General features: G+C 35.5%; 2 protein-coding genes across 36 annotated transcripts in view; both read right to left on the bottom strand.

The window, feature by feature from the left end:
* The window catches only part of ndst2a (N-deacetylase/N-sulfotransferase (heparan glucosaminyl) 2a), a 210,063-nt gene extending 191,712 nt beyond the window's left edge, over positions 1-18,351 (bottom strand). For all 20 annotated transcript variants that reach the window (XR_015505928.1, XR_015505927.1, XR_015505930.1 and 17 more), the window contains exon 1: positions 18,217-18,351. The gene's annotated coding sequence lies outside the window, so the exon portion shown is untranslated. The remainder of the gene's footprint in view (positions 1-18,216) is intronic.
* Positions 18,352-21,003: 2,652 nt separating this feature from the next.
* The window catches only part of zswim8 (zinc finger, SWIM-type containing 8), a 58,966-nt gene continuing 57,361 nt past the window's right edge, over positions 21,004-22,608 (bottom strand). For all 16 annotated transcript variants that reach the window (XR_015504882.1, XR_015504880.1, XR_015504881.1 and 13 more), the window contains 1 exon segment: positions 21,004-22,444. Coding sequence is in view for 4 of the 16 variants with exons in the window: in XM_087277296.1 (XP_087133422.1) it covers positions 22,241-22,444 (204 nt within the window). In the remaining 12 variants the exon portion in view is untranslated.

Below are 22,608 nucleotides of genomic sequence, written 5' to 3'. Positions count from 1 at the left end.
ATTTTTAGAAACAAAATGAATTTATTTTCTTTGCAATGTTTTGCAACATACAACTGTTAAAAACCCATAAAACAATTTCAATTTCCTTTAAAACAAATACACTAAAAAATCAAATGCTTTCAGTTAACATTTACAGGGTCTTTTAAAGTGCAACTGGCTTTAAGAATCTAAAATAATCTTATTTTGAAAAATGATAAACATGGAATGTTAAAATACTGCTAAAATCCATTTCTGATCCTTGCAATCAATAGTAAGAGTAACATTAAAACTGGCCTCTATTTTTGTAAACATCCTCAAAAAGTTCAAATAAAAGCAACATTTTGGTCAATAGTGAACATTCTTACAATGTGCTACTTCAAATATTATAAGAAAAATGTATGAGAGCAAATTTACAAAAGAAATTTGACATTTGAGAGTGTCACGAAATGCTACAATGCTTAATTGCTGATATTTCAAAGGGTTTAATATATTGTTAAAGAATACAACTGACTTTTATTTATGAAAACCACCACAAAATAACAGCTTGTTTAAAAAAACATTAAAAAAATGAATAAAAGTTTTACTATTGACCAAAATGTTCTTTCAATATGTGCAACTGCAAGTAATAAATTTTACTTTGAAAAAGAAAAGGAAAGTTTAAGACAAGCAGCATAAGAATTTAAAACAAGCAAAGAAAAGAATAAAACTGAAAATCTGAATCTTTGTAAATATTCAAATAATTTTAGCCATTTAAATTTGTAAAACTCCATTTAAAACTTTGGTGCCATCGACAAAGATAACATTAAAATTGGCCCTTAATTTTAAAACTAGAAACAATTTAAGTGTCACAAAAAAGCTTCTTCCTCTATTTCTTTCATTTGTCCAGAATGATGTACTGATTCAGCCAACAAGTTTGTTCTTTAGAACTTGTATTTTGTGTGACAGTTTATGTGCAAGTCTCAACAACACTTTCTGAAAAACTCAAAAGTGTATTTCAGGTCTGAAGGATAACTGAGATTCACGCTGTATTTGACTCTCAAAGAAAGAGAACAAGCCTTGGTGACATCGCAAAGGTTCTGAAGCACTTTCACTCCCTCAACAATCAGTCCAGCAACTGATGGTGGGTCACAGACTTCTACACCTTCAGGGTTAACAATGTAGATTTAAATGACAGTATTGGCCATGTCTCTCTCAAAGTCTGTCGCCTACAAAACACAAAAACAGTATTACTGTTCAGTCAGTTTAATTACATCAAAAATACAGATTGTAAATTTAGAGAACTTTGTATCAACTGTCCATTCCTTAATCTTTCACATCACGCACCTGCAGTGACTTACAAAACTACTTTACTGTGTTTGTTAGGGAGGTCAAAAGTATGGGCTTCTGTACTGAATTTTAAAAAATGTGAAGAAACCAGCATTCTCCCTAAGAAATTCGATTGGCCAATGTTCTTGTGCTCAACAGATGTGACTGTGATTGGCAACACTGATAATTGCCACCTTAAGCTGCCTAGACAAATCTGCTTGAGAATCTGCTCGACTGTGCTCAAAATTTCCCCAGAAAAATGCTAGCATCATCACAATCTTTCAATTTCAGTACGTACTGGTACTGAAGTCTGTTCTTTTGACAACCCCAAGTTAAATATACTTTGTGTATTGATATTCCGTGACTATATTATGTGAATTTATGTGGTGGCATTTTAAACTGACTGAAAACTGTACTTACTGTATATTCCTTCATGAGGTTTTCATTGTCTTCATTAAGATACACAGAAAGTGCTCTGAGAATGCAAGCTCTCCAAGTTGAGATTGCATCATTCTGTAGAAGAGACATTAAGTGTAGAAAATGAAAAAACGCCATACTAAAGTGGAAATTATTTACAAGCATCATAAATACAAATAACAAACCTTGTCGATGGTAGCAATCAGTTTTCAAATTTTACGTACTGCAATTCCTTCTTTTCTACGGTAAATGCTGGCCAGCTTGCTGGTGTAACCATCCAGTTTTGACAAATATTGAATTAGTGGGACAGTAGTGATTCGACTGAATTCAGCAGCAATCTGTAAATTTAAGACACAAGATTATAGTAAGGATAGCTTTTATACAAAGTACTGTCTCATTGTTTTCAGGGCTTCTTATAGATGTGACTAAAATACTCCCGTTATGAGTCTATATGGCTGCAAGAACACACATGGCAATTGAACGTGGTTACACTTGCAGGTAACCCCATGTTCTCCTTTGGATGGCTACAATTAAGATGGCTGTGTAGTGCATTCTACGTTTTAAATCTACAGCGACACTCGGAATCAGTGCATGCAAAATAAATACAGAGACCACAATGTCTATGCACTAATCTATTGTGTTTCAACAACTGTGATCTAGTTGTGATGGTTATTTTGCAGTCTTTGCACTGCCACATGCTTTTCTTGAGAAACACGAGTCAGTATAACAGGCTAAAAATGCTAACATTCAAAAGACTCCGAAATACACTGATATAATAAATTAACATGATTCTGTGAACTCTCACATCACTTTTTCTGGTGATATTTAACAGTAAAGATTAATGAAATACTCATACCTGACAAAGCCACCATCTTCTCCTCCTCATGTGCTTCACATGTTCCTCTCTCTGACTGTTCCGTTGCTCCGCCTCCAGGTAGGTAGCTACGGTATCAGCAAATATCCAATCTTAAGAGGTTTTTGCGTTTTACTCAACAATGTTAAGTTGGCCTGTCAAACCCTTATTAAGTAAAGCCTACAGTACTACATTTTTGTAGAAATAACATGGTTAACTTATGTTAATTTAATTACTATTATATTTTATGTAATGTGAACAAGGATGGGTATAGTAAAACTAACAATAGGGAAAGTTCATTTTTTTGAGTGTAAATAACAAAGCAAACAGCTATTATAGTTTAATCATACATACATTTAAAAATATATACACTATAATCCAACAGTCTTGATCTAGAGAAGACTTTCAAGATGCATTAGGTGGCTTTGAATTGTTTTAAAATGTTTATTTACTGAACTTCAGTTCACCTGCTCTCCTGCTTGTGCGATATAACTTGAACACTTTACAGAGTTACCGACTTGACTGCTTGTCCTTTTTCATTCTTGTCAAGAAAGGAAGTGAGAAAAAGTTTAAGGAGCCATTCACAACTGATGGGTTCTTGAATTACTATATTTTCATCCAACTGTTGCACATTAATGAGCCATTCTATCATGTACATACCGTCATGTGTTTGACTCATTAATTAGCACCTTATTAAAATTGTAGGGTGCTACATCAGCTTCAGATTAAAATATTGAACTACAAAAATGTTCATGATCAAAAACGATGAATAAATCACAACATGTTCTAAAGTAATTCTTAAAGGGTTAGTTCACCCAAAAATGAAAATTATTAATTGCTTACCCTCATGTCACTCAACCACTGAAACATCAGAACACAAATTAAGGAGACCTTTTTGTTTGTCTTTGGAACACAAATGAATTATCAAAATGAACTGTTTCTAGGGTGCATTGTGATGCATGAGGATGTTTTCTTGACGAGTTAATGAGTGTTTTCTTCAACAAACAAAAACAAAAAAACAAATCTAAACTGAATGGTGCTACTAATTATTATTATTTTTTGTGACCCTCAAAAAAGAAAAGAAACAATATGGGCTCAATTGGCCCTAGGCATAAAAAGATAGTCATCCAGGAAAGGTGAGTATTTAGAAAAACAATCCTGGAAGGACACTTCCAGTATTCATCAAGGTCCCCATTTTCTACATTGCTTTGAGGAATATGTAAGGTATTTGGCTGCCATCAAACTCAAGGTTGCGCATTGCACTGCTTTGCAATAAATTACAAAAAAATGAACGCCAATGACAAACAACACTAGAAATAAAACACTGCCCAAAATAAAGGCAAGCGAAATGTGCTTTTTGTGGTACCCTTATTTTATCATTGAATCTCACAAAAATATATTATGAAGCACAACCACAGCTGTGTCTCTTTCAAAGATTCAGGTTCTTCTAAAAATGTGAAGCAACAGCAAACACTTATCGATTTCTCTCCTTTGAAGGGCCTATAGACATAAGTATCACTTTAAAGAGGAGAGCATCCCAAAATGCTGAGAGTGTGTGAAGTCTGAGTAATAACGGTCTATATCTCAGCAGTCAGGAAAAGTGCACAGCAATTGATTTAACTCTTGAAACATTATCCACAATCAAATGAAGCCTTACAGAAATAAAGTGTGGAAAATGAAGCCGTCAGCAGGCATACAAATGCAGATGAAAAGAGGAAGAAAAAATAGTCATGGGATTGTGTTACCCCTTGAAACAAAACTAAATAACATTATGCTTCATTCAGAGGACCTTAACCTGTCAAGAGCTGAGCTGTACACAGTACAGTGGGCTTTTTCAAGGGTGCAAAATCATTGTGAATCAGAAAGTGCTTCTCAACTGAAAGGATGAGTTCAAAGTAAGATTGTATATCTAGGTTGCCTCATGACCAGGCTACAACTAAGGCAATTTCAAGAATCTCTGGTAGAGAAGTCTTGGCTTCATGTCTTTTATTTGGCTTGTCCTGAAAGATGCATCAGGTGTATCTCCTCCGTCTTTCACCCACCCACAATCCTTTGCACAGAAAATTCACTAAAAATAATTTGTGCTGAAGATAAATCAGCATTGACCTTATTTATTTTATTGAGATGAAGGCTTTCTGAACTATTGTGTCTTGTCCTAAATTATTCACATATAAATGTTAAACTGTATAAAGTAAACCTTATATTGCATTAGCAGAAAATAATGTTATAGAAAAGGTTTTTTTATATATACACTACCTGACAAAAGTCTTGTCGTCTATATAAGTTTTAGAAACTACAAATAATAACTTGACTTTTAGTTGATCATTTGGTATCAAAAGTGGCTCATATGAACGGCAAAGGCCTAGATTTTGCTTATTTTACCAAAAAATAAAATAAAATTGTGTATGACTACCATGAGCTTGGAAGGCTGCATCCATACATCTCTGTATAAGATTCTGACGGTATGACAACCTTGGACAAAAATTTCACGGTTTTACGGTATTGTTATTACTGCTTTAAAATATATTCTTTTTAAATGTCTGGGTAAAAAACAACACATTTTTCCCCTTTGAACACAATATATTTAATTTTTTGAAAGATTTAAAACATGTCAGGCTAAATAATGAAAATAAATCATTGATTTCTGCTGTCTTTGTTATTTAAAAAAAACGTAAATCTTTTCTGCTGGAGATACTGTTGCCTTAAAAAACAAACAAATAAGTTAATTAAAAAATCTTACACATACCTTACAAACGGTATTACAGAAAATTTTGGCGGTTTAAAACCTTCACTTTTCCAAACCACGGTATACCTTGAAAATCGTCCAATGCCTACTCTGAAATGACATAAATAATTTATTAATGAAGTTATCTGGAATGTCAAAGAAAGTGTTCTTGCAGGACTTCCAGAGTTCATCAAGATTCTATGAATTTATCTTCAATGCCTCCCCATTCATCTTACCCCAGACATGGTTAATAATGTTCATGTCTGGTGACCGAGATGACCAATCCTGGAGCACCTTGACCATCTTTGCTTTCAAAAACTTTGATGTGGAGGTTGAAGTACAAGGAGTAGTGCTATCCTGCTGAAGAATTTGCCCACTCCTGTGGTTTGCAATGTAATGGGCAGCACCAATATCTTGATATCTGAGGCTGTGGATGTTGCCTTCCACTATGCAGATCTCTCGCACACCCCGGTACTAAATGCAACCCCAAACTATGATTTTTCCTTCACCAAACTTGACTGATTTCTGTGAGAATCTTGGGTTTATGCTGGTTCCAATAGGTTTTCTGCTGTATTTGTGATCATTGGGATGCAGTTCAACAGATGATTCATCTGAAAAATCAACCTTCTTCCACTTTTCCAAATGATCTACTAGAAGCAAAGTTATTACTTGTTACTCTTACAACTGGGATTGACGACAAGACTTTTGTCAGTTAGAGTAAAATTCTCAAATTACACTTTAAACTTAATTTGAAGAATATTTCAGCAGTGCAATCAGTGGGCAGGAAACATTTATATTTACTAAACCATCTCATCCTTGTGTTTAATACTCAGAAGGACTGGTCAAGGAAAGATCCTCATCCCCAAAACTAGTGTGCATCCTTTTATTTAAGAAAAACTATGGGTTTCCCGCACTGCTTTTTTTAAAATTATTTGAGTAAGACAAGCAGTTGAGTAAAAAATGAAATCTCTTCATCAAAACTGCTACGTCACTGAATTCAATCACTCCATCTATTACAATGGAAGAGAAATCGAAGAATAATGCCTGACCTTGAATTGAAGCGACAAGTTTAGTGCATCCAAATCAGTTCAGCTATTGCTTGATTGCCCAAACTCAATGATTGAGGCAGTATGTTAAGAATGCTCAATCCCTTGTTGTTCTTGGTAGTAATTGCACGCAGCCATCAAGACTCTTCCAGACACAAGCATGGTCAAAGAAACCCTTTGAAAGCCTTTCTCAAACAGAATAACAGATGTCAAATACGAAGGGAAAAAACATTCTGCATTAAGGAAGACTTCCATTGAAAAGACGGACAAACAGACTACCTCTTCAAGCCAAGCATGAAGACTGAAGTGAGAGAGAGGTTTCATCTTGAAAGAGTCCAAGCGCTGCTCTTTGTAACAGCCCCCGTGTACAAGAGCTCTTGATGGAAGTCAGAAAAACCCTGAAGAGATTAGAACAACTAATCTTCTGCTGCTACTTCAAAAATGTTGTTTTTCCCGAGTCCTTTGATCTCTCATTTACAGATAATTGAATCAATCTACCATTTCTTTAACCTAAGGGGTAAGAGCATTTTAGAGGTGCTCTCTCCACCCCTTGATTAATACTGGTCTGTGGCAGACCTTCATTAGTATGCATCACAGATGGCCTCTAGTGGGGATGATGATGCACATTTATATACGTATCAGATGATTTGTTATGGTATTAGTCTAAATACTCACAATATATTCCACAGTAAGTTATTAGTGGTGTTAAGACTCCAGACTGTGACCAAATTTCAACCAGTGCAAAAAACCTAATCTGGGATTTTGATTGTGCTAAAAATTGGACTGTAAAAAAATATCAACGCATGTGAATATTAACATACTGTAATGAAACTGTAAAAATGTCAAAACACTGTATCATTATTTATGTATTTCTTAACACAGATTTTGCTGTTTGGCTTTGTGTTTGGTTTAACACTGACACTACATCGTAGTGTTGTTAAGAAGAAGAGCAAGACTTCATCTTTTGCAACAGCAAGCTAATCTCATAGTAAGTACCAACTTAAAAAAAAAAAAAAAAAAACACCAGCTCTTGTACAATGGATATTGCAGGCAAATGAAGATTTCATTGCTGAAACAATAGTTAAGCAATTTTAAATGTCACAGAACGAAAAGCACAAGAACTCAATTCAGTACCTGCACACTTTTTTATGTGGGCACACAAACAAACAAACAAAGAGAGTCTCAGGTAAAACACAAACACTGAATTGAGCTCACTTTTGCATTTTAGGAAAACAAAATTAAGCACTTTTTTATCATAGCCTGTTCCAAACTAGGGCTGTGCATTACTGAAGAACAATGCAATAACATGTTAAATAATGCAATACAACATTAAAAAAAGTTATAACCAAAATAACTTTATCTTATTTCTGACATTAAAATCTGTACAATTATTTTTTTTGTCCAGAAAATCAGTCTCCACTCTGCTTGATATCGGAGAAGTGTGCCGACATGTAACTACATAATGTAAGATACAGTTTTTCAGAGGGTGTGTGGTGTGTAGTGACACTCTTGTTAATTCACTGGTTTATTTCACACTATTCTGATGTTTATTCTGATATGCACATTTGTGATATTTTGATAATTTCGATATATATTGCACAGCTTTAATCTGAACAATGAAACCCTTGAGGTGTGTTCTAGATGTGCTTAAAGGACATCTATTTTACATCATTTAAAATATGTAAAATAAGCCTTTGGTGTCTCCAGAATGTGTCTGTAAAGTTTCATCTCAAATTACCCATCAGATAATTTATTATGACCTCCAGAATCTGCCCATTTTTGTGTCTGAGTACACTGTAGCTGTTTTGTAGCCTGTGGCCTTGAATGCAAATGAGCTGCTTCTCATCATGTGTTACGTCAGATAAACAGCAGTCAGTGACAGAGACAGACTCTGATGAAACTGAAATACAGCTCATAAGTCAAAAATACGTCAAAAATTAGTCAAAAGTAAGTTTATTCCATGTAATTGTGGTGGAGTTTAATCAAATCTTTCTGAATATATGGGTCTCACACAAATGCTGCTTGCAATACACACACACACACACACATATTAGCATTTATTGACACCATGCGATCGTGGTGATTATAGTAGTTAATGAATGACATAACCAATTATTGTCTTTATTACAAACATACATGCCAACAAAAAGTTGGAGAGTTGGAGAGTTGGCGTCTATCAATTTGGTGAGCGGGAAAAAAACACTTCTACGTCACGTTGTGGTGGGCCTCAAAATCACGGGGATTTGGGTCCTATTTTAACGTCAGGAAATTTAAAAAAATTAAACTTGCTGGATTTACATCACTCTGATATGACAGTAGACTATACATAGAAACATTTCCATCCAAACAGCTTACAAAAGTTGATTTTCATCATAGGTTCCCTCTAAAGCATCACAACATATTGAATCATAGCCCCTGCATCTCTAGATTCTGTTCGATATAAAGGCTACTACTACCACATTGCTATTGCCTGCTGCAAACATTAAACAACAAATTAAACAAAAATTAAAGGGAAATGAAATGGAAACAAAACCACACTCCTTTGAGCTCTGTAGAGTGGTGCATTTAGTTGCTCAGAACTATAAAATGTGCCAGTGCTCTTAAATGCAAGTTTGGAGTCTTAGATTTTACATTCACTGCACACAGTGCTGATGGTCAGATAGATGGAGGTGCTACAGGTAGTGATGCTTTTTCCAATCATCTGTCTTTTTTGGCGCCCTCAGATATGTGATAAGATTGGATAGCAGCATGGCACAGGATGGATCACTTGAGGAAGCTGCTGGACAGCACAGTGCAGTCTGCTAAATCCTCCGACCCATTTGACTTCTGCTGGGAATGTTATACTTTTAAGCCCTATGGAGCGAGTCAAATATCTCAAGCAGGTGGACAGCCTGACGTTTACAACAGAGGGAAAACCTGAGCTTGTTTGCTTTCAGATATTCCAGGAGATGACTTAAATCATTAAAAGTCTGATGAAAAGGCAAAATTTCAATAAAAGCACAGTATCAACTCTGCAGTGAGCTACTCACTTTTAAAATATTCTTAGTTGGAATCCTTCATTCCAAGAAGAACATTTAACATTCATGGAACCTTTTCCAAGCTCTTACAAAAAGTAAAGGGGTCCATAGTGATGTCACAGAGAACTATTGTGGATTCTTTCAGTATTTTTTCCTGGTTAAATAGTTTTTTATGATCTGGGGAAAAATTATTACATTTTCTTTTTTCACTCAAATTGAGGAAAGATTTCTAAACTCAAGACCTTTTAGTAGACAAAGTGTATTTTTAGCTGAAACTGTGGTCATTGGTGGATCAAAAAAATAAATCAGCATCCACCAATGTATGTGTGTGTGCACAATATTTGCAATTTTATTACCTTTTATCCACAAAAAAAGTTTACTAATGTTTACCAATGCTGTTTGTGTATAATGCAAAAGGATGTTCTCAGCACAAAGGCAGTGCATTAAAGTTTATAATGGAGTCTTAACTCTATTGAATGAAAAAAGATCATTTACATTTTGAATGGATTAAAGACAAAACAAATTAACAGCAATTTTAGATTTTTGAGTGAACTATAATTTGCCATATATTTAAAAACATGATAACTCTTAATTAGCTTGACTTTCACTCTGAAGCAAAACACTTCAATTCAAAAGTTATAGACCATTTTGAGGGATGCAAACAAAAATAATGGTCTCAATGTATTTCCTGTTAAATTTCTTACGCTTCCAAAAGTCAAAAAAGAGCCACATAATGATTAATAATGTTATGGCATCTGTTTTAACATTCTGATTGAATCGCCTTCTTGTTACAGTCATGAAATAGTTTGATAACAAGCAGGAAATGTTCATGGGCCAATGACATGACCACATTGAAATGGTCTATATCAGATGTGCATGTAATCAATGATACATTGTTGATCTTACAAAAAACATTCCAAATGCAATTTTGCAATAAAGCACCTTGCGCAAGCTGTCATGTACATAAACAAGCCAAAAATTCCATTTAAAGCTATTTATTCTAAGATAAATTATTCCAATAACAAAAAACTAAACAATTGCACACACTGTGTTTTACGTCCTTTATACAACTATAAGGCTACCCTCCAGAAGGGCATGCAGAAAGTCCACACACTTGCCTCACCTGTGAATCAGCATCAGGAGAATGAGGCTTACTACATTCAGGAGGAGGACTGTGCTTATCCTGCATGTCTATTTAATTAGTCACACCCAATCTTATCCCTAGAGAAACTTCAAGAAAAAAATAAACAGAAAGAAGGGCGATGCAATTTTTTGTAATCAGCAGCTGTGCAGAGAGATAGATTGAGTTAGAAAGAGACATAATATCTTGTGGCATGAAGAAAGAATCCATCTAATGGGGTTCGAACCGGGTGAGATTTACTGGCAAATGGCAGATAAACAGAAATACATAAGGGAAAAGGGGGGAAAATAATTCAACCCTGTTCATGAGAGGCGTGCGTTCTGTGCAAACAGATATGGGGAAAAACAACTTTGTTTCCCTGGAAAATATTCCCTATCAAAATTGCATTGTTAGGAGAGAGGGAAAAACACAAGTTAGATTTTTAATTACTTGATTCATAATCCTCACCTTAAAAAAAAGATTGCCAATATAAATATATTTTCACTAAATAAGAAATCTTTTAAATGTAATTTTCTTCAGAAATAAATCAGGGATTAAAAATAACAATATAAAACAAACAGAAATGTGTACTACACCGTAGGCTTGGGCGGTATTTCGGTATTATGGTATACCGCGGGATCTAAAAATAGCAACGGTGTCAGTTTCAATACCGTTATACCGTCATAAAATATTAAATATCCTTTATTTAATGCCTACAAAAACGTATGTGTGATTGTCATCACGGGACAGTGTGGAGGAGAGAGAGAGAGGAAGAGGGAGAGGGAGGGGGAGAGGGAGAGGTGACGTGACGTGTTGCGCTTCAAAGTGTCCTGCAGTTTGGCAGTTTCAACTGAACAGAAGGGAGACGTGGTTAATATGAACGAGAGGTCTGCATTAGAGCTAAAGATCTTTGCCCGAACCCGGCGAGACCCGAAAAAATCCAAATCCCTGCATTAAAATCCATCCCTGCAAAGGTGAAACAAATGATGATGAAGTAGTAAAAAAAGCTAATTATTACGGCGGTCAAGCCAGTCACTAGCTCAGAAAGAGCGCATTCCAGCCGCAGGTATTTCGCGGTCGCTCATACACTGCGTATTACGGTAGAGCCCTAAACCGCAAGCTGACAGGTAAAAAGACGAGGCCTCTCGCTACAGTGAAACTGCTGTCATGGAAATTTAAATGGATGTTCCTGACTGGTAGAAGATGAACAAACAATCCAACCCAAAACTTGCAAAATCAGCCAGATCAGAACTCTCGACCTGTAGCTGCAGTAAAGGGTGTTCAGCTGCTGGACCCCGTGAGCGCAGGACTGCGCTAAAGCCTGTGGATTTAATAATGTTCCTCCACAAACACACGTAGCCTAATCTTGGTGAGTAAAGGGTTTTTCAATTATAAATAAATATTAATTAAACCATATAATCATAATGTAGACAGAGTATACAGGCTAATGGTGGCATTATTCTTTTATTATTCAGCTTCACCGCCGCCTTAATGCCAGATTGTGAAGAGAAGTTGAGAAACAAACCTTGCAGAGCCTTTATCTTAATTTCGTTATTGCCAAAATACCCGTCGTCATTTAGAGTTTATTTTAATTTGATTTGTTAAGAAAGATTTTTTTACATTTGTGTGTTGGCCAATTTAAAGGCTAAGTGCATGTACCTAGACCTATAGAGTGCTGATATGTTACGATGTTACAGAGGACTTACTTTATTTCTTTGTTCCAACTTTCAAGTGGCATATAGCCTAGTCTACGTTTGTTACGAATAAATGATGTTAAAACATTTAAATTACTCATTCTTGAAAAAATGCATTAGAGCTGTGTGCATGAGCACATTTGAATAATGTCGGGCTGTAAATGGGTTCGGGCTTTATAAAGCTGTCAATCAAACTGTACCTGTCGGACTCGGGACCTATCGGGTATAATTTTTATGGCCCGATTACAGCTCTGCATTCCCGCTGCAGTAGCGCGGGAGCCGGCCAGATTTCTTATGGTGTGGGAGTTAATTTCTGAATAAATCGCGGGAGAGATGTGTGTGTGTGTGTGTGTGTGTGTGTGTGTGAGAGAGAGAGAGGTGCTGTGCGTCGCTTGTCTGTCTGTCTCTCTCTCTCTCTCTCTCTCTCTCTCTCTCTCTCTCTCACCGCAAGCCTAAGGTCGCATATAAGGTATTCAGTTTCTGAATGGTTTAGGCTCAAGCCAACAGTTTGCTGACGGTGTCTGAGCCTTACGTCATAATTTTTTTATTACGCCGGTAATACCGGAAACCGGGGTAAAATATGGAGGCGGTTTGACGGTATCAATATTTGGATACCGCCCAAGCCTACTACACCGTGCGCTTAACTATTTTACTATAATAAAAATGCTTCAGATAATTAAAGAACTAAAAGTAAAAGCATTAAGCAGGTAGCTTCATTACAAGACATGCACATAATATTGTGACTATTATAAATAATGTGCAGACTCATTTTCATACTAATTCTTAATTAAGCACCATCGCTTATCAGAGTCTACACTGGTGAAAAGAGCCACAAACTCTTACTCTTAAATTATAAGCATTCATAATTCATCATTCACTAGATAAAAAAAGATTGCTCTCTTCAATGCCATAACCTGTGAAGATAACACAAAGCTAATTGAAGCCCCACAGGCTTGCGGATGAAGGACGTTTATATCTCTGCTGGGCTGGCAATCAGCTCAGAACTGATCTGATATTAAACTAGCATGCCATTAATACTTGCACCTCTTGACCCCTGCCATGCAGCAATCCCTACAGCAACCCTTTTTATTAATAACAAGGGCTACTTAGGCTCAGCATACTGATCTCCTGTTAAAGACCAGAGGATGACCATCTATTCGCTTCGGCCTCTTGAGCATGAGTACGTGAAGCCGACTACTTCCGTACAGCGCTTCAGGCTTGTTCTCAGCGCATCAATTGGCTGCACGGATCAAAGCTACAACCCAAAAGCTCTCAAAGGTACCAAACTTGACAACTGGATACTGCAAGTAAACATCTTGGAAGCTAAAAAGTAGAGAAAACAGACTCTATTGAAGTGATCCAGGAGCTTCAGTCAATCATTTTCAATAAAACACTGACTTTAAACACTTCCAGCCAGTTCTGGATTCATATTAATACTGATGTTTGTTTTTATTGCTATTTTTACTCCTGGTGTCCTCAAGGCTATTGGTTTGGAGAAGAACCCTTCATCTCCTCAAGCATTCCTTGAGTGCTTCCTTCACTGCATGGCTCGATCACGCTGTAGAAATCCCTCCGTGTCGACATAGCTTTCTGATTTCCCAGTGCTGCACAAGACCTGACTCAGCTCCCCGAAGATTAAACCGACTGAGGGAAAAAAAAAATTCAGGTCCCTATATTCTGCCCCGTTCTTTAGTGGAAAGTGACAGTATACTCAGTACTGCAGCAAAATCATTATCAATGCAAATACAAAGTGCAAACAAGCAGGCGTTTTCCCCTTACAGTTACAAAGCATTCATATCATTATAAAGTTACAGATCTGGGTTGCAAGTTCAGTCAACCAGTCTTTCCAAAGGTCATTCTGAACACAACCAGAGTGAGTGAGTAATACTATATGCATGCAATTAAGATACAGGGGCGAAATTAATACCAGCTTTAGGGAGATGAGGCGAAAGAAAAGAGCCTGGTCATTTGAAGTCATTAATCTAATGGGATTCTGGGTTCTTCTCTGGCTCTATTGAAACATAATCCAAGACTTGTCCCACTTTCAGAGTCTTCTTTTTTTTTTTTAATCCATAACACCCAAAAAAGTCTCAGCATGAGAGCCATCCAAGGCCTAACACTCATTAGCAAATTATCCTAGACATTTATAATGTTCATAGGATAGAAGCGAACTCATCTTTAACTCACAATTCAATGCTAATTGGGTCATGGACCTGGGGACAGCCAAATGAGTTATGGATGATCTCATGGCATATATTTGTCCTGTTTTTAAACTTTTACAGCACAGACTGCAAGCAAATCATGAGGAGAAAAAGAGGACAAACTAAAACTCAAGAGACAATGGCTGACAAAAAAAAAGCTTGATTTTTACACAAAATGCATACTTAATCTGCGAGTCTTCAATACAATATATAACTTTCTCAGGATAAAGAAAGTGTTAGGGGAGCGAGGGACACGTAGTAATGCGAGTAAAATGTGGGCGACTTGGTTTAAAATTTAAATCTCGATTAATTTAACTTTTTAACTTGATTACGATTAATAAACGGTTATTTTATTTATTTATTTATATATATATATTTTTTGGCCTCATAGTTTTGGATTGTAAATATGCTCACATATTACAAGTGAAAGATTTCTGAATGAAGGGTGCATTACTTGATTTTAAAATAACTGAAGGAAACACAAACAATCTCCTATCTATATTTAATTATTTTTGATCAGTGTTGAACAAATGAGATTAAAGCACACATTGCCTGAAACAAAGTCACTTTTTTTCTTATAAAAAAAAGTGAAAATAAATAACTTGCACATTTGAAAAATGTTTTTCATATTAAAAGTAGAAAACCAACAGTATCGCTTCTAAACAAAACAACTTGTATATCAGTAAATAATATTTTAAACAGTGCATTTCTCGAATCTTCTGTAAACAAATAAAGTAATTTTATTGTAATGGAAAATATGCCATCTCAAGGAAAAACATGAGATGTGTAGTTATATTTTTGAGAGGTGCATGGGTATGCTGCCGCACAAACGTTGTGCACAGAAGTACAAATCAGCCTTAACAGAGCAGGGTCATGTGACTTCACACGCGATAGGGAAAGTAATTGAAAAAAATTGACCTGGTAAAATTAAATTGATTATAGTTCCTGAATGTCGATGTCAATTACTTTTCAATTAATCGCCCAGCCCTAGTAAAACGTAAGAGTTTTAAGCTATTTGCTAAGCGTTAACCATCGCATGCTTCCGAGGTTTTCACCACAGTGTCAGCAGACATCTTCCTGCCAATTATTGTAAAAGTTTGGCCAAATTTGGATGAGAAACCATTTTTCACAGCATAAAAAGTATTTTTTGTTACACTATATATATATATATATATATATATATATATATATATATATATATATATATATATATATATATATATATATATATACACACACACACACATATATATATATATATATATTTTTTTTTAATCTGTGAAAGTATGTACATAAAAAATTGTATGTTGTTGTAATTACAGTCTTCTGGGCTAAATTTTATTTTTTATCATTTTAAGAGTTGTAAAAAAACAGCGACTGCATGCTAGTTTTGTATAAAACATGACACCGCAGAATAGGCATGGGACAATAACCGTTTTCAAGGTATACCGCGGTTTGGAAAAGTCAAGGTTTTAAAACGTTAAAATTTTATGCTATACCGTTTCTAAGGTATGTGTAAGATTTTTTATTTACATTTTTAGGACATTATCTCTAACAAAAGATATCCAAAAATACCATTTTTAAATTGTGAAGAAATCTGTGTTTTTGAAACTAATAAAGACAGCAGAAGTCAATGATTTATTTTAACTATTTTGCCTGACATGTTTACTTTTAAAATATTTTGCAAATGTTTCTCAAAATAAAATGTATTGTGTTCAAAGGAGAAAAGGTTTTTGTTTTTTTTACCCAGACTTTTAAAAAGAATATGTTTTACAGCAGTAACAACAATAATACCATCAAAACGTGATATTTTTATCCAAGGTTATCATACCGTCAGAATCTTACACTGTACCAGCCCATATGCCTACAGCGGAATTAGTTGTAACAGGGTGTTACAAACAAGCCACACACTGTTGGACACCAATTAAACTAACAAAATCATTTTTGAACTTTAAGTGTAACGTTGAAAACTTTTTATATTAAAAAATGTTTTTTTAATAGAAAAAAACTTTGTATTGCTAATAATGCAAATAAATGCATTGTATAATAGCGAATAATAATGCAAATAAATCTAAATGTGTTTATCCAGTATATAAAGAAATAAACATGAGTCAAGTAAAACATCCAAGTCATTTTAAAAAAAACATAAAATTGAGTTTAGTACTGAGGAAATATACAATGTAAAGTAAACAATTTACATTAATTGTGTGAAATTTGACTTTTTAAGCATGTGCTACAACCAACTCTCTGTCTATTACAACTTACCCCGCAGGTGGGGTAAATAATGAAATTTTTTACTCCTGGCACTTTTGACACTACTGCACAGAAACTAAAGGCAATCATACAACCAATGCTCTTTTGTAGGAGAGGCTTGTGTGTTGTTGGTAAAAAAAAATAAAATTAATAAAAAATAAGAACTGTGTGTCTAACTTCATTACTTTGTTCATTATTTGGCCAAAACTAAAGTGTTACTTTGTGCCCCGCTCCCCCTACTCCACAAATAATTTGAACATCTTCAAACTCTATATGGTCAAAAAGCAAATTTTATTGAATCACAAGACAGATGTATTTCTTAATTATAATTAATTAGGGAATTAAAACACTTTCCTAATTAAAAATTGAACTAGCAGCAGAGGACATGTGTATTGTGCAAAGTCTATTACGCAACAAAAACAAAAGCTCAAAGAGATATAATTGCAGTAAAAGGCTTCTCTTTGCACGTAACTCACTAGATCAACAAGTATTCAGCCTAAAATAGCCTCAGGGCTAAGAAAAACATTTCACGATCACTCATAAAAATAAAATATCATGTTTAATAACAAGTTGCAAATTCCAGCATAAAAACTGCATTACTGTTTCGCTGTTTTTGAAATGAAATTATGACTTGACCTTTTTATGCATTAAAATAAACGTGCACTTATTTCTAAAATATCATTGATGGGAATGTCAAAAGGACGTATTCAACGTCAACAAACACACAAATAAAGTGGAGTATTTGCCTAAAGTAGAACCAAAACATGAGCAAAAATAACTATATAAACTAAGTAGCGATGCAAATTATAAATATAAATTTTTTTTTAAAAAAGTTAGAAGTCCCACCAACCAAACAGCAGATTCGGTTAACGTTCAGAATGCACCGAGTGACCATTTTAAAGAGATTTCGAACAGCAACACAGCTGTGCGGCACAGCCTGACACGAGATGTATTCTTGACTCTCATATTAAAGAGAACAGAGCATTGACTGAAGCCCATGCAAAATTCATTACTGCCCAAAACGAGTCTCCATGGCACGAACTGGCAGTGTTACTCGGATTTTCTATGTACGAAGTAAAAGGTTCCAGTGCAGCCTCAATCTGTCCATAAAGTCGAAGAGAAAACACAAGCATTTAAAAGCAACAAGCATCCCGCTTTGCTTTTGTCCCAGCTGCTCTGAAACTCACGCTTACGCTCTCAAACACTTTGACCATCTTACTGCATATTAAAACAGCAGGAAAGCGCTGGGTTGTGAATGTTTACAAGTATTTACATCATTTAAACCTTTGCTGGATGTGAACATGAAAATCTCAGACTATTCGAAACTTCAACTAAACTGCAAAACTCAACTCCACCGCGGCTCCAACAGTCTATTCGGCGGTTAAAACGTACTTTTGTCAAAACAACATGCATTTGACAGAGTTAAAGTATACTGTTTAAAAACTATACTCGTGTATTTGTAGGCTAAAGGGGGTTTAAGCAAAGCACGTTGATAAGTGGGTGCTCTGATTTTCCTCGGAACGAGGTTAGCGCGGCTAGCCGTAGCATTTCTTCAGTTCAGAAGAGGCAAAGGCGCTTCTTTTCAGGAAAAAAACACATGACTCACCGATACAGTTTCCTTTGATACGGCTATCCGTAAAAAGACCCTCAAATGTTTATTAAGTTAAAAAAAATGAGAAGCGAACTCAAACTCTCGTTGACAGCATCACTCTCTGAGCCGCCATCTTCACTCGGCTATGATGCTGCTGTTGGCTCGAAACGCTCTACCTACCGAAAACTCTGGAACGAACCAATTCAGGCCATCGAATGGGGGGGAATAGCCGGCAAATCAGAATTTTCACATGCGATTATCAGAAAGTACTGCAAAATGTGATTCTTTAGCTCGACGTGTTGATGTGTTTTAAAGAAAACTTTGGAGTTTTTTTTAACAAAATATACTGACTGACACGTTTAAAGAAATAATTGTGTTGAATTTAGCCCCTGCAGGGCGGTCAAATTTCAAAGACTTGTTTCCAACAGAGCTCACCTCTCTCGAGCAGAATTTTTCAGGTAGGGGCCCGAACAAGAACCAGTGTATTCTTTCTTATCATATAAAATATTCACACGCTTGTTTTATTAAATCGCATGATTCATCTACATACTTTAAAGTGCTTTGGGGACACGGTTTACAATATGTTTAAACAAGTATAGTTTACCATTAACAAATTAGTTTGTTTTTTCAGCACAGAAATAACTGCTTGATTGAATAAACAAAGCGTTGAAAAGTCAGTCCGTGTATATTAAGATAGCAGGAATCTCCCAATAGACCACAACAACCATAGTGGTTTCCATGTTTAACCTCCTAGCGCCCCCAGGCGATAGAAACACCCTCAGTGCAATGTTGATTCACTCCAAGCTGTGGTTGTTTTTAGAAGGTGCATTCCAGATACTCAGTAACACACCGTAAACACTACCGTTCAAATATACGAGAACAGCTTTTTCTTCTTTTTTTTAAGGCAATGCAGGTGAATAGGGTAAAAGACCTAATTACTAATTACACTTTACTTTCCCAGATGATTAATTATATTTAAGAACAGCTTTAATTCACAAGTTTTCTAAAATGTTGAAATATGCAAATCACATACTATTTTTAATAAATATGCAGTAATTTGCAAACATTTCTAGCATTATAATCTGAATACTGGATTAATTCAGGTTAAAAATTGGGCAGGGGCCACTTGTACTTTTAGAGGGACACTTTAACATACATCACAAACTACTTCATTATTCGGTCTCTTTTATGCAGCACTCTTTTATACAGCAGTCTTCATAAACAAGATCATTCAAAATAATCTTCCTTCTTAATTTGTTTGACAAGCAACTTTGTATTGGTGCAGGATAACACATTTTTAACATTCAAGTACATTAAGGCACATTTTGCACCTGAAAACTTTAACAGATGGTTTTGAAGTCAAGTTTTTTTTCCTCCCGTTAATTTAAAATAGTTTTTTCCAAGTGATTTTTAACAAACCAAGGAAAATTTCACAGTATTTCCTATAAAACAAAACTAATTCTTCTGGAGTCATAAGTCTCATTTGCTATAGTTTATCTCTTGAATAAAAGCAGTTTAAAAAAAATAATAAGGTCAGCAATATCAGCCTCCTTAAGAAATATTTACTGTATATTTTTGATCGTCTACACAACAAACTAGTTATACAATAACTTGACTAATTATTCGAACTTTACTAGTTAACATAACCTAGTTAAGTCTTTAAATTACACTTTAATCTGAATCAAAGACATTACTTGAATACTTAAAGGGACTTTTATTACGCACAGACCGTCTCCAGGAGAAAGATAAAAATTAGTTATTAGAAATGAGTTAAACGATTAAAATTCAAAACATGTTGTAAAAAATAATGTTTGAAGACTCGTGCTTTGTCACGACTGAAAACTAAAATGAGTGAAAGCAAAAGTAAACGAGTTAAATATTCATTTTATACGATCAGCTACGATGGCTGATCTCGCTTCACTGTGGCGTTTGACACACACATACATGTACAAATTTAGGGGGGTCAAGCTTGTTGACACGGAAGATACTGCAAACAGACAGGAGGTTTTTACTGAATCATAAGTTGTAAACAAACAGGCAAACTATATATAAAGATATTCTGGTATAAGCAATAAAACTAAATTTTAAGTTAAAATTTAAGTTAATTTAAGTTAAAAAAAACTTAAGAATATTTATTCATTCATTTTCTTGTCAGCTTAGTCCCTTTATTAAACCAGGGTTGCCACAGCGGAATGAACTGCCAACTTATCCAGCACATTTTTACGCAGCGGATGCCCTTCCCATCCCTGGGAAAAGTTTAAGAATATATTTATGAATAAAACTAAAAAGTTTAGTGTATGCAAACACTACTGAAGTGGAGACGAAATCAGGACAAAAAAGCTCATTTTGAAAAAGAAAAAAAATACTTAAAAAGGGTATTATTAAAGCATTGCGTGTGTATTTACATATTTTCTTTTATATCAACCAGGGGAAAAAAAACAATAAAACAACTAAAAGCTAAAAAGCCCAAAGTTTCCAGGGCTGTTCAACCCTGCCTGCAGTTTCACGGCTTAAAAAACACCTTTACTCAGAAAAGACAGTAAATAATCCAAGATGACCAAAAAGATGTTAAACGAAAATACTTGTATTTCCCAATAATCGCTGTTCTCTTTTATTCAAAGAATCCTTTAATACTGCATCACGGTTTCCACAAAATCTGCACTAGAGCTGAATCCTCTCTGACTGGGGGCTAACATCTGCTGAACATTCAGCTGTCACAGCAATTAATGGTAGTGTATATAACTTAAAAAATGAAAACCACATGAATACACACACACACACATACACACACTCAGATAAACGTAGTGTTTTGATTTATCTTTATTAAGTAAACTCTACATTTTTAATATTGCTTTGTTCCAATTTTTTTTCTCTTTTCCCCATTTATTCTAGATTACATCAGAATGCAATCAGCACAGTTTATATATATGTATTTATATAGATTTTTTTGTTTGTTTTTTTCCAACCAAGCTACACTTGAAGAATACAAAAATATCACAGTACATTTTCTACGCAGTCACTCTCCACTAGTGAGTTTCAAAGCTGGGGCCGACGCTGGAAACATGGGAATCTGGCAGTGACGTTTATTAAACACTTAACTACGCTAGGCTGACGGTTTTCAACTGAGAACAAAACTAGATTTGCGTGGTTGGAGTAAATGTTGAAATTGCGAAGCCTGTTCTAACAGAATTGTAAATGACTTCTCCAATAGCTGGATTTGGGATATAAAAGAACCCAATTTAAATGACAGGAAGCTCGAATTGTTTCGGATTAAAGCAATGTAATCTGGTCCAGCCAGACTTCTCTGTTCCAGCACTCAAGCCACCAACATCCAACCAGAACGAAAAAACAAAACTCACAGAGCAGGTCAGCAAGAACATTCTAGCATTCCTCATCCTGGTCGCTGCAGACACACCACACTATACAAAATATTAAAAACAAACAAAAAAATAAAACAAAAACATTGAAGAATCCTCACCCGTACTGATTATTGTTTCATAATAAAGGTTTCTTTTAGCAAAGTTTCATTTTTTATTCTTTTTTTACACCGCCATCCACCGTCCAACGCTGAATTCCTTAACAACAGGTGGAAGCTCTGTTCTCCAGGGTAGAGGAATGTTGCAGTATGAGTCTGACGTTTAGTGGTTTTCTTCAAACGTGAACCAAGACCCCCGTCCCGTTATCAACCAACTAAATGAACTCGGGGGATCGAAAAGCATAGAAAACAGTGAATGGAAGATGGTAGGACACATAGATAAAACATAGATAGCCATTAAGTTACTCGACTGAACACACCAAAACAAGAGAACTCAAAAAAACAAACAAGAAAAGATCAGACACAACACTGGAGGGACCCACTCGACCCAAAATCTGTTCCACTTTCTCATGACTACTACGTTGGGGGTCATGTGAGTGGATTTATACAGGAAGTCCACAAGGCTGCACTTCCTGTGAAGGGGAAGGGAGATTGAGCTGCGTGTTAGTGTTCTGGCTTTGGGGGAGATTGAGTGCCTCTCATCCCCGTTGGGCTGAAGACCAGTCAGGGTGAAAAGGTGGCCATTTCCAATGAGATCCGCTGCCAGAGTTCTTTAGTCTGTTTGCCCCTCTTTAGGTTCTGCAGCACATCGTTGAACTGCATCATGCCAACTGGAGTCAGACAAAATGCCCCGCGGGCACTTCTGATGATGTTCACAAAGTCGTCGTAGTCTGCGGGGGTCAGATGGATCAGCCTGTGGTGGATGTACTGGAACAAACACAAGCACACAGTGAGGTGAGTGGGGAGGATGGGAATTCTGGCTTAATATATTTTACAGTATGTATACTTTTGTTTGATCTGTGAGTAGAGTCGGGTAGATTATTTATAAAAAAAATATTGCAAAATCTGTGGTCAATACTATTATCTCTTAT

This window comes from Danio rerio, chromosome 13, assembly GCF_052040795.2.
Source record: "Danio rerio strain M-AB ecotype USA chromosome 13, GRCz13ab, whole genome shotgun sequence".
Taxonomy (NCBI): Eukaryota; Metazoa; Chordata; class Actinopteri; order Cypriniformes; family Danionidae; genus Danio; species Danio rerio.
The sequence above is the reverse complement of the archived record's forward strand: the minus strand, read 5'-3'. Positions and strand labels throughout refer to the sequence as shown.